The sequence below is a fragment of the Lipophrys pholis genome (assembly GCF_963383615.2).
Source record: "Lipophrys pholis genome assembly, chromosome: 1".
Classification (NCBI taxonomy): Eukaryota; Metazoa; Chordata; class Actinopteri; order Blenniiformes; family Blenniidae; genus Lipophrys; species Lipophrys pholis.
In genome coordinates this window covers 39298412-39311489 of record NC_137635.1, presented here as the reverse complement: position 1 = coordinate 39311489, position 13078 = coordinate 39298412, and the positions used below count along the sequence as shown (strand labels likewise).

General features: G+C 40.1%; 1 protein-coding gene across 1 annotated transcript; it reads left to right on the top strand.

Moving 5' to 3' along the window:
• The first annotated feature begins 2020 nt into the window (after positions 1-2020).
• Positions 2021-12941, top strand: mtf2 (metal response element binding transcription factor 2). The gene is made up of 15 exons (XM_080484747.1): positions 2021-2300; positions 4031-4229; positions 4782-4863; positions 5764-5874; positions 5969-6069; positions 6738-6913; positions 6999-7094; positions 7516-7584; positions 7776-7899; positions 8225-8292; positions 8418-8588; positions 9103-9229; positions 9463-9521; positions 9720-9821; positions 10804-12941. The coding sequence occupies exons 1-15, from the start codon at positions 2296-2298 to the stop codon at positions 11177-11179; spliced, it is 1866 nt and encodes a 621-aa protein (XP_080340873.1). The 5' UTR covers positions 2021-2295; the 3' UTR covers positions 11180-12941.
• The last annotated feature ends 137 nt before the right edge of the window (positions 12942-13078 follow it).

Genomic DNA, 13078 nt, shown 5'->3' with positions numbered 1-13078 from the left:
ATGGGGGGCATGGCTTGGTTGGTAGAGCGATCGTCTCGCAATCAGAATGTTGCAGGTTCGATTTTCATTTCCATCTGTCCACATGCCGAAGTGTCTTTGGGCAAGACACTGAACCCCAAAATGCTCCCATTGGAGTGACAACGCCTCGCATGACCGCAGCCTCCATTGGTGTGTGAATGTGTGTGTGAATGGGTGAATGTGATAAATGACGTAAAGTGCTTTGGGGCTGCTCACACAAGTTGAAAAGTGCCATATAAGTGAAATCCATTTACCATTTACTGTTCAATCCCAGGGGGAAATTCTTGTGATAGCGACACACAGAAAATAACACAGACATAGGATAGACATTGAATTATTAATATTGCAGAGTAAAGTTAAATAGGTAATATTGAAAGTTAATATCTAGAGGGCCAAGCAAAAACCCCCCACAATAAACACAATTTAAAGGGAGGAGTTAGTCTTATTGTCACATGAAGGAAGGATCTCCTGTGGTGCTGAGACACTTTACGAAAAAGCTCTTTCACTCTTCAATATTCACACATTGCAAATGCCAATGGTATGATTGCGTTTCCTTTCCTCTCCCATAAATAGGACTTCGACATTTTTCGTACTCAACATGCCCTCTCACTTTAGAAAAGGGGGGTTTCAGGGTCAAAGCAGCAACTTTAGGCATGGTATTATCAGCTTTCCCATGTACTTATAATTTTGTTGAATCCTGTTTGTCCCATGTCAACTCTTTTGTCCATTCATTATAAACAAGGACGCGGGGGAGCTGAAGCCAATTCCACATAGGCAGGGCACAGCCTAGACAGGTCATGAGTTCATCACATGGCAAACACAGAGGGACTAACAGTTGCACTCACATCCACAGGGAGTTCACCAATTACAGAAGGCAAGGTAAAGCAAATGTCTTTATATAGCACCATTCAGACACAAGGCAATTCACAGCTTTACAGAGAAATAAAAGATATACATTAAAACAAGATGATTAACAATCTTAATATTAATCAATTAACATTACGAAATACTTCAAATCAAAGCGAGAAAGTAAGACGAAATCCAATAAAGTGAACACTATAGAGATAATAAAATAAGTTAAATCTAGTGTTTATTGGAAAGCCCGAGGGAATAATTGTGTTTTCATGCCTGTTTGAAAAGAAGTGAGTGTGGGTGTTCAGGAAGTTTGTTCAGCAGGTGAGGAGTGTATCAAAAACTGCTTCAACTTGCTTGTTTCTGACTCTGGAAACACTAAACTTCTTCCTGAGGACCTGAGGAGTCTGGATATTAAATATTATAAATCTGAGATATATTTAGGCCCAAGACGATTCAAATTCTTATTGACAAGTAAGATTTTGAAATCGATCCTTTGCCACACAGGCAAGCAGGGCAGGGATTTAAGCACAGATGTAACGTGCTCATCTTTGTGATGGTGAGGACTCTGACTGCAGCATTAGTTTTAAATGCATGTTTCTGGACCGTTGGGGGGAAACCTACACATGCATGGAAAGAACATGCAGAGTCCACAAGGACAGATGCAAATTGGGTATCTCTATATCTATTTATTTTTGACTAGACTAAACTGATGCATCTTTTAGAGAGAAAAACAGATGCTTTCTCATAATCTGGAACAGAATTAAACCTCTGTGAAAGAAGAATGCATGTCAGACCTGTTGTAATGAATCACTTGTGGGTAATAAAGACTCAGTGAGTATTTTATCACATCTTTGTCACAATATAGTGTATTTCTGACATGGCCAACAATTGCAATATGTTTTTTGTAGTTATGCAACATCTTACGCACGAGTGGCGACAATTCGAACAGGTTTATCTTGAATGTCTTTACGTTTCAGGAAACTCTAATTTGATCTAATTAGATTGGTTTTAATCCGCAGCGCCATGCAAGCGAAGACTTCTGAAGGAGGGCGAAAAAACCCAGTAGACCAAAATAAAGACACTTAATGGTGCTTTAAATGGGCGGATATGCTTGTGCAGAGAGAATGCCCTGCCTACAATTTCAAATGTTGGAAAAAAGCGAGGTGAAGCAGCAGCAGCAGCAGCAGTTTCTTCCCATAATGCACTCCCCTCATCAGCGGGAAACCAAAATGGCGAACGTGCTGGGGGAAAACGAGCCGTTTGTTATTTTCTGAAGAAAGCAGCAGTCCCGCAACTTTCACGCCCGCACTCCGAGGATAGGTCCTGCGGCCGGAGCAGCGGGATTACACGGGTGCTCACGTCCAGTGTGTGTGTTGTTTTTTTTATATCGTCCCAGCGGGTTGTAGACGCGGAGGAGACCGAATGAGGTATTGTTGTCATGTTTTCCTCCGTCTGGGGTGGGGGGGACGTGTGGGACGGGTCCGACGTTTCGGCGACCCGGCCGGCTGTGCGGCTCCGCACCGGGACTATACCCGCTAGCAGCCCGGCCCGGCCGCTCCGCTACTCCGCCTATAAGTCAACTTAGCATGCGGTGTTGCACCAAAATGCCCCTTGAGCTTCTGCGGGAGCTGCTTCTGACCGTTTCGCCTCCTTATCCGAACAAAGGGACCCCGAACCGACAGAGAAAATTACGCATATACTTGGATTGAGTTCAGCTAAACATTACGCTCCTTGTTCCACATTTGCATTTAATTTTGTTTGAAATCAGAGTTCACTGATTTTGTTGGTCAGCTTTGGCCGAGTGGCTGCATGTGTGGTTAATTACCAATTAGTACTAATTATGAGGATAATCACCTGTTGTGTGGAGCAACTGGAGGGGAAACGGCATCTTCCACTCTTTGTGTCCACTGTTTCTTTTGTGTAGATTCCTCATTAGTACTACACACATACAAAAATACACCCTCATGTCTACATAAGGTTTATCATTGATGGGATCTCTGCACACATGCTTTTGCCCTAAAAATATTATTTAAGTGTCCATCCTGCCAGGTTTTTTTATACCTCGTTTACCACCTTGCTCTATGCGATAGTAAAATAAAAATTATATCCACTGGTCATAAATCAATATGTCTTGCTTTTATGAGTGCAGGCTTTTTTTTATTTTGGAAATCTGGCTAATACTTGGTGCATACGTGTCTGCCCACCTAGCAGATTTTCACAATTTCTTTAGTCTTCATAAGACCCCGCTTGGTGGCACATGGAGATAATTCTCGACCTTGAGTCTGAGAGACCAGGGTGCAGCAGTTGTGGTTTAAATTTATCCAATTTTACAGTGCAAGTTGCAATGACGTCCTGCGGTGACCCCAGTAGAACGGGACAGCCAAAAAGACCCCCACTTTGTCTTTTGGCTGCACAACAAAAGTGTCTGCATTTCAGGCCAATCTTTTTAAAACATGTTTAATTGCCCAGTCACTCACTTGTTTCTTCCAAATAAAAAGTACACATGCTCCACAAGTCTGCAGCTATTTAAACAATTTCAGACATGATATTCTGTTAAGATAATGTCATCAAAGTTGATTATTCAAAACATCAGTGCACACCATTTACAGAAACAGCGACTATCAGTCTGCACAGAAGAAGAAAAAGTGCCCCATGTCTGCGTGCACATTCTAGTCTTTGTTTTGTGGCGTGGAAATGGTGGCCTTGAAATACTTTGTAATTTAATGGTTGATTTCATAATAATCCCTCCGAATAGACAGAGTAATCCCCCATCTCAGTCTACCAAACAGAATTTTAGTATTATAGATGATACAGCTAGTTTGTGAGCTGGTTCAGCATTGAAACATTGTTTACAACGCTTTCTGTGGAGAGGACCCTGTAACCTTGAATGGGTCATTGGTGTGAACCGGAGTGGTCGATATTCCAGTGTACACACAAATCACACACCGACCCACAGAGTTTGTGAGCACATTTGACAAACTGCATGTCAAACTTGCACAAATATTTATAAACCCGATTGGAGGAGGTAGCTCTAATGAGTCATATGCATACTGAATTATTCACTATTACACTTCAAGCGGCCGAGAGATGAGAAAATGCGGACAGTGATGCAAAAAAGAATTGTTCATTACAGTAAATGCCAGTATCTGTTTTGCAGAGACTCAGGGGTAGTGGATCACCTGTCCGTCCATCTCAGAGGTCACCTGCAGCGGAGGCAGCAGGATGAGTCCCTGTCTCCCACGAGCCTCTCTGCTCGGGGAGAGTATGGCGAGGACATGGCGGACAGGTTTGCGGAGGGACAGGACGTCTTGGCCAGGTGGTCAGATGGCTTGTTCTACTTGGGGACAATCACAAAGGTTAGTGTGAGGGATTAACCCGTTGTGCTGTTTTTATTACAGTGGGAGCATATTGGAATATACAAATTGATAAAGTGTCATCCTTGCTAAAATGTATTTATTCGATGTATCGGACCACATTTGAAAGTAGCCTGGATTTCATTTGACAATCCGATTTGTGCCTTTTAAGCTTTTTGCAACTTTTACAATTTTACCACTTTTTATAATTTCTCTTTCGGGTTTATTGACTTAGGTTCGCCTCTTTTTCCTTGTGAATAACTTTGAGCTGTACTTTATGGTTCCATTATAATATAATATAAAAAAAAATCATACAGTTTGTAGACTAAGTTTGTTTACAGCTCCAGATATATTATTATTGACTACACTGTTTTACTTGTATTGATTGACGCCGAGCTTCATTAAGTTAAATATTATGTGCAAAATCTGTTCTTATGTCTTACTTTTAGTAGTTCTCTTTAATGCCAACATTATCTTCTTCCTGAAGCTGTGAGGTCACTATGCAAACATCCAATGCTGAGTTTTTAAACAACTACATATTTCTTTATTTTCCAGATAGATCGGGACAAGCAGCGATGTTTTGTTGTTTTTGAGGATCGGTCAAAGTCTTGGGTTCTTTGGAAAGACATTCAAACAGGTTAGTTCTTTCAGATGCAACAAATGCATATAATACAACTTGCTTGAAATCTGGAAATACACACCTGCAGTGCAGTTTTATTAAGTTTTTATTGAGCATCTTCAGTTTAAAGTAGTTTTTTTTTTAAAACTTTATTGCGATGTTTCATGTCTTGTTAAATTGGTGTCATGCTTTTCATACCCTGTCTCCGGTCGTCTGTTATCTCTTTGTCCTTGACGCTGACAGTTAACTGCTCGGTGTATCAGTACAGTAGCAGTGCACTGTCCACTTGTAAAGATGACTGGACTGGAGAAGATACTCACAGAGGCTGGGGTCCGTTTTCTTTCAGAGCTGTCAGTCAAAATGCAAATATGAACTGCATGTGCACATATCACATGCTAATCGCTTGCTACTGGACAATGACTTTGCACTTGCTGGTGATCTCTTGCCCTGTTAGACAACATCTAACAGTGACAGTTGTTGTCAATTAAAGCCGCTGTTCTCCTCCATCCATCTTCTACACTGCTTTATCCTGCTCCTGCTCGCGGTTCATTGTAGACGTCCCAACTGAGTATGGGTGAAGGCTCGGTACAGGCTGGAGTCACAGGGCAAACATGGATACAGTCATACGTGCTCACATTCACACATATCAACTCAAATTGATGTTTCTGGACTGGGAGGAAACCAGACCCAGAGAAATCCCACTCAAGCACAGGGGACATGCAAACTCCACACAAAGTAGTTTTCAATCCCACCCTGAACCTAAAGTGGGGAAATTCTCACTATAAGGAGCTCAAACCATTTACATTATCAAACATCATCTTGATCAAATAACATTTTTCTTAAATATTCAGGTGATTGATGAGTGTTTGTCCTTTCATGAGGTTAGCTGTTTGACTGAAATGTTTTTTTTTTCCTTAGGGGATGAAGATGATGAGGACGAGGATGAGGATGACATCGTGTGCTCCATATGTCAGGATGAAACTTCAGAGGAACCCAATGAGATTGTCATCTGTGACAAGTGTGGACAGGGTATAGTTGAATGACTCAGCTTCTCGTAACACAAAACTATTCTACTATGTTCTATTATAAATGAACTTTGTGTGTAAATGTGTTCATCATTCAGGCTATCATCAGCTGTGTCACACTCCCATCATCGATGCTGCTGTCATTGACTCGGATGACAAATGGCTTTGCTCGGAATGTGAGCTCCCCTCCATATCCAAGGTACATCTTTTGTTTTGAGCATAAATCAGTGTTTTGTTTCAGACTGTGTTCCAACTTGTGCTAAGATTACCTCGGTTGCAGCAGCAGGAGAAATGCTAGGATCAGCTTTATCCCTGCAGGATTTGTTTTCATTTAATTCTGATTAAAAATAGACTGACGCAGACTGCACAAACTCTTTAAAAAAGCAGTGGACGCATTTTTATACAGAGAAATTTTACTTAACTTAGTTTTTACGTTGTATTGTCTTTAATTCTTCTTATTATGAAGCACTTTGGAGTTTTAATCTGTGAATACTGCTATATAAATGAATTTTATTTACTAAAATAAATGTAGGGTTAAACTACTATTATTACAGTATTGGTGGCAAGTATAATGAAGATAAATTAGACTTGTACAATATGCTGTAATATGAAAGTTATGTTAAAAGGAACAACAAGTTACTCGCACAAGAAATGCTACTTTTATCTATGGAGCTTGTACTGGGGGGCACAATCTGGTTTAAGCTCTTTAAAGGGGACTTATCTTTACACACTTTGAGACACCTGGCTTAAATGGCAATTTCTTTGCATTAAAAATGGTTCTTAAATTAAATTACGGAAAAGCGACACTACAAATCATTAACATCTTGTGTATTTTGAAAAACAAGGTTGTGTATCTGGTGCTTACAGAGGGGGAGTGCACACAGAAGGGGAGCATCTGCTAAAGCCTTTCTGAAGCAAGAGCAGGAGGAGGAGCACACAGATTACCATCTGTCTTTCCCATACAACCTGGAGGAACTGGTGTGGGATCAGGGCCACAAGACTAATCTTCAGCAGTGCTACTGCTACTGTGGTGGTCCTGGCGAGTGAGTAACACTGTACATCAGCAACTGTGGTTCAAGAAAAGAATCTGATGGCTGAGCTAATCTGTCACCATCTAATTACCTCTAGTTGGTACCTGAAGATGATGCAGTGTAACAGGTGTCAGCAGTGGTTCCATGAAGCTTGTCTCCACTGCCTACAAATGCCCATGCTCTTTGGAGATAGGTAAAATTCTTCTGGCTTCTAAACTAAACAATGAGTGTGAACACATGAGCTGTAGGTCATATAAAGATGACTCTGAGACTCCTCCCACTGTGGCTGAATTTGTTGTGGGTGTGTGCATTCTTTTTTATTTTCGCAACTTTCAAATTAATTCTGTTTTATTAGGGGAAAAACCTAATTTGAAGAGTCACTCTATACTTGACCAATCTGTCCTTCAAATAAGGTTTTTCATTACAGCAGACATGTAGCAGTAGTTGATTTTTCTCTTGAATGCCTTAAATTTAGCATCAGGAATGATACTATGCTTGTGATAGTTTACTTTATTGCTCATGTGCATCATTTTATTGTATAAAAACACCAGCTGATGTGTGTGTGTGTGTGTGTGTATATATATTTATATATAATTTTTTTTTTTCCTTTTCAGGTTTTATGTGTTTGTTTGTTCAGTTTGTAACTGTGGACCGGAGTACATCAGCAGACTGCCTCTCAGCTGGTGGGTGAAAATACATGTTAAACTTTGATCCGTGGTTAAAAATCATCTAATATAGAATACACCAGCACGAGATTAATGTTTTTTGGAGATGAATGACCTGATTTAGCCGCACCATTTTAAACACAGTCCTAAAACACATTTTTGTTTCTGAATAAGTCTTGAAAAAAATGTCTTTTATTAAATTTTTTCAGGAAGGACGTCACACACCTGAGCCTCTATAACCTGAGTGTCATTCACAAAAAGAAGTACTTTGATTCAGAGATGGACCTGATGGCTTACATTAATGTCAACTGGGAGCTTCTGCAGCTGGGAGATGTAAGGACGCATTTCATGCAATGCACTACCTGTAAACCTTTGGGTGGCATACATTTTTAAACAAAGATACTTTTACTCTATATTTCATTTTATATCATACAGGCACAGATTGTCAGGTACAAGTTTGTGTTTTTTACATATATCTTTATGGCTTAAATCTATTAACCACTCCAATTGAATAGTAACTAGATAATGTTAGTATTTATCTTTCCTAAAGGGTTTATTATTCCTAAACTCAAAACTGCCCTGCCTCAACTAGGAAACCATCTTAAAAGCATTTTTGGCAATATTTAATGTATTTTCTTTTTGATCCATGTATCTTCAGCTCGCCATGACGCCAAGATCGGAACGATACAAAAGTGTTCTGGAAGCACTAAACAACAATAGCTGCATGTAAGTACAATATTTATAGTTATGGTGTGAGATGAGTGACGGTTCACAGACGACGTTTTGAAGTGGATGTAATGAAAAATTTGGAAAGACCAAATATTGTCCTTACCTCTTTGTCTCCTATTCAGGTTCATGTCAGGGAAGGAGGTAAAGAAAAAGAAACACTTGTTTGGCCTTAGGATCCGTTTCCCTCCTTCTGCCCCCAACTGTGATGAGCCAGCTGGCAGAATGATGGAGAAAGCTTCACATGAAATCACCATCAAAGGATGCAAACCCACCAAAGGCCTGGGTGGCATGAGGCATGAGTTTAAGCTCCTTGACATTAAATTTTTATCTTTTTTTTTGAAGGCATTCTTCATTGGACCACCGTGCATCCTACAAATAAATACATTGTTTTTTTTTAAATTTTTGATTAAAGGTTGCTGCTAAAACTGGCGTCACGCTTTTGGGTCCTAAGTTGCAAAACTGATTATTGATGCCAATGTTTTATGAATTCTTAACGACAAACTCGAGCTTTAAAATCAAGTAGCCTTCCTGTTATCGTGATGGTTTTTAATATTCCATGTTAAAAGGTATATTCCGTCACTAACTTACATGTCACATGATCAGATTGTTTCACCTCTCACAAGCTGGTAATAATTTCTTTTAAACATCAATGTTAAGAATTGGTAGAAATGAGCATGTCGATGCAACCTCAACTTTGTACCCGAGTTGTTTTAACTTCATGCTTTAAAAAACACTATAACCGTTTTTCAGTCACACAACAGTCACCGCATGTGAAACTGTTTTGAAATGCTGGTATTGTTGCCCTAGGGCTTCCAGTACTTTAACCAATGGCACAGAGAAGAAGAAGAAGAAAAAGAAGAAAAACAGGAAGCAAGGAGTGCGTTCTCTGGAGGTTCTGCCTAAACCACAACGTTCCAGTGAGCCTTTGTCCCAGGTGTGTGTGTGTGTGTATGTGTGTGTGTGTGTTTTGTCGTGTGTGTTCTAGTGGGCGTGACCTCGGAGTGTACATAGTTTTGAGGGGGGTGGGTGCACTTTGCGTTGGTATTTTGTATAGGTGTCAGCTCAGAGGTTCAGCTACTCTTGTGAGAAAACTCTGTTCTCTTACTGTATATGTTGAGCTTGTGTCAGAGTCGATTGAAACATGCTGATCATTTTTTGTTTTGACAGGAAATGAGAATTCCTCTCCCACTGGAGTCCTGTACATTCGATCAGTTGACCTCTATCAAGTAAGTACACAGTTGAATCAGGTTGTTACGTCCTGACCGTTGTACTCCGTGAAGTAGAGACTGTGATCGATCACATTGCGTTCATTTTATTAAGCATTTCCTTTTGAAAACAGTCCAAACTTTCAAAGTTTCTTTTCCTGTACATAATATTGCTTCCTCTCTTGTCTCCTTTCCATTTTACTGTGGCTGCCACACCAGGAGTGAGAGGTGTCTGTTGCCCTTGCAGACTTCCGATGTGGACTCCATAGGAACCCTGAGCACCTCAGAAACTACCTCAACTAGCATTTCAAGACAGTCTAGGTATGCCTACTGAGAGGCTGAAACATTGTCACGGTGGCCACGTCAACTTGCTTTACAATGTCACACTTTATTAAGAAATGCCTTCATGCAAACAGCAAGCCAGAAAAAGACCAAGGTTTGACTTCAGTGGATCTTCTGCTTGTTTGTTGCTCAGCAGATGAAGAAAGCAAAGTCAGAAATATATTTTGTCCAGAAGAATTAAAAGAACACCTGTCAAGAAATTTCATACGCGATATATCACATGTACCCTCAGAATAGCAACAAGGGAATCCCACATTGTGTATCTCACTACTACAGAAGTCATAGAAATAATAAAGGGGTGTATTTTAACTGTAGGTGGTCACATTTGCGTTTAGTGATGAAATCATCTTTGTTTGGCCGATTTGTGTTTAATGTTCCCTGTTCAATCCCCATCTGAAGGGTTTTAAAAACTAGCAGTAAGACCAGATATTATCCGTTTTGGTGTAGTGGTGAGCATATGCCTTATAGTGAGAACGTCCTCGGTTTGATTCCAGATTAAGCTGGAAGGCCTTAGTAGAATGAGTTTTCCTGGTATCTCTGTGCTTGCGTGGGTTTTTCTTTGTGTGCTCTGGTTTCTTTCACAGTCACAAAATATGCATTGGAGGCTAATTGGTGTGAATTTGACCTGTGATGGACTGGTAACCTGTTCATATACCCTGCATTTGTCCAACCTTAAGTTGAATAAAGATACATTTATGATAAATGGATAACCTCATTACTGGATAAGTTTTGTTCATCTGATAAATGAGACATGAACAAAATGCACTGATGCTTAAAAAAAATTGAATCTTTTTGCAGCCTAACAAATGTGCAGAAATGTATGATTTGCACATCAATATTATGAATTGAAAACCTTTATCTTATCTAACATGCCTGGCATTCACGTTTAGCTCACAGGCTTGCTTCAAACGTTTTCTGTATTGATCTGATGTGGGTTTTTAATCTTTCTCCCCTTCTCCAGCCTCTATAGCTCCAGCAAGCAGCGAACAACAGCCTCCATCATGCCCGCCTCCCCTCCACCTCTAAAGAGAAAACGTGGCCGACCACGACGGGCCCTCCAACCCCCCAATCCAGAGATCCCTCCTCCCAGCCACGCCGACACAAATCCCTCAGCTGAAGAGCTGCTGAGCACCCTCCCTGGCCTTCACTCGTCAGACATAGTTCACGGCATGGACCCCAACAGCCAGCTTTCCCACCTTAAGAGCTCCATCAGCAGCTACTTTGGAGCAGCGGGGCGTCTGGCGTGTGGAGAAAAATATAAAGTCCTGGCCAGACGGGTCACGCTGGACGGCAAGGTGCAGTACTTGGTGGAGTGGGAAGGAGTCACTGCTTCCTAGACTCATCAAATTGACTCCAACCAGCATCTAATGAGGTTTCTACCTGTGAGGACACTTGTATTCAGAGCATTAATTGATAAATGCCTTCGCTTAGTTTGGACAGGATTTTTCCTGCTAAGCTTCCTGTAAAGCCTGCACTGGGATCCTGAGGGACTGTCAAAACATAAAAACACATGTATTTCTTTCACGTGCTTCTTGTACTACAGTTGACTGATTAAGCTCAAGAGTTGTCATTGTACAACACATCATCTTATGTTATTGTGCTTCTAATTGTAATTCCCTGTTTTGAATGTTTACAGGAAACCCGATGATCCAAGGAAAGATTTCTCTGTGCACTGCACATGCAGGCTTTCAGTGATCTTTCGATGTGCTTGATTTTGAATCCAGAGATATGCTTTTCATTTGTAGACCAGTAACTGTTGGTCTTTGTTGACAGAATGTGGTTTGTCAGGTATTACTCACAGAGAATAAGAAGTGGAGGGAAGGCTTCAGTAGAACATTGTTTGTCATGTTTTCCTTCATGCAACAAACAGCTATTGTTTGGTTTTAATTTCCTTTATCAAACATGGCGATGAAAATGTCTTTCCTTTTACAATCTTGCTTCACCTCGGCTACGAGTACCTCTGGGCTTCATTGGGCCTTTGTTTTCTACTCAGTTCAGATTTGAAGAGGATAAACTCAACAAGAGACATGCTGCTGCAAATGTTTATTTTATATAGAAGTGTACCGCATTATTATTATTAACCTTTCTTTTTGTTCTCGCTTGGATTTGCTGTTTAGTTTGGCACATTTTCTCTGTTGTAATTAATTAATTTGAACATATCAGGTTATGCCTGTTAGGTTTACATCTCTTTCTGAACAGAATATTGGGGCTTTTCACCTTGTATGAGACAGTTTCTTTTTTTTTTTTTTTTTTTAAGACGCCAAACGTTTACAAGCAAACACTCTAGTGGTTGTTTCGTAAATTATCTATTCTCCCAAAAAATGTTTTCAAGAATCTGTATAAGGCTTGTATACGTTAAAAAAAAGAATTATTTGACTTGGGTAAAATGACTAATTTAGTTTAAGCTTGTTGGAGAGACTAATAAAATTGTAGGCATCGTAATCCCAGTTTTCTCATCAAGAGTTCACAATGGTTTATTTGTGCTGCCTATGCAAAGTTAGTCATGGATAATGTAAGTTATTGTGACAATTTGACTCAGGCGCTCAATTCTTTTTCTGTTTGATTACTGGAACAAACGTTTACGTGAAACTTCTTTGTACACTCAGGGTATGCCCCCCCCAAAATCCACTGTTCTGCATTGGATAGATGTGCAGCAGCTTGTTGGAGGGTTTCAGAATGAGTTGTTCTGTTGTTGGGTCAGTGTTACCATATGAGATTAGGTTTATTCATTTATTAGGGCCATATTCATCAGTGTAAGCATTTTGTTTATTTTGCAAATGAATTCCTCTGCTTTATCGATAACACTTGCTTCTTTAATTCAAGTCAAAAAACAATCACTGGAAAACTAAAATGCTGTAAGTCATTGCAAGAGGTAAATATATTAGTATCTCATTTTGGAGATCATTCTGCTTTTTGTTGAAGACATGCTTGAGAGATGCAGTCGGTGTATTTTTCAGCCTCTTTTTCCAGTGTCTCCCCACAGCAGGCTTCTGCAGCCAAAGAACATCCATCAAAAGGTCTGCTTTGTCTTGAGATTCTTCTTACATTTTTATACATCATTATATAGGTTGACGTGTAACCTGTCAGACTGTTTTGTTTAAAAAAAAAAAAGAAAAGAAAAAAAAGATTAAAAACCGATATTTTAGACTGTTTGAGTTTTGAATGATTTACCACGCTAGAGCTCCCGTTGCCGAGTAGCGAGGAGGTACATGAATGCAACACCGTTGGAGAACGCG

Coding starts and splice junctions, on each gene's coding strand:
- mtf2 (XM_080484747.1), top strand. Junction 5,875..5,968: donor CTGTGACAAGTGTGGACAGG/GTATAGTTGAAT, acceptor TTCATCATTCAG/GCTATCATCAGCTGTGTCAC. Junction 9,230..9,462: donor CCAGTGAGCCTTTGTCCCAG/GTGTGTGTGTGT, acceptor TTGTTTTGACAG/GAAATGAGAATTCCTCTCCC.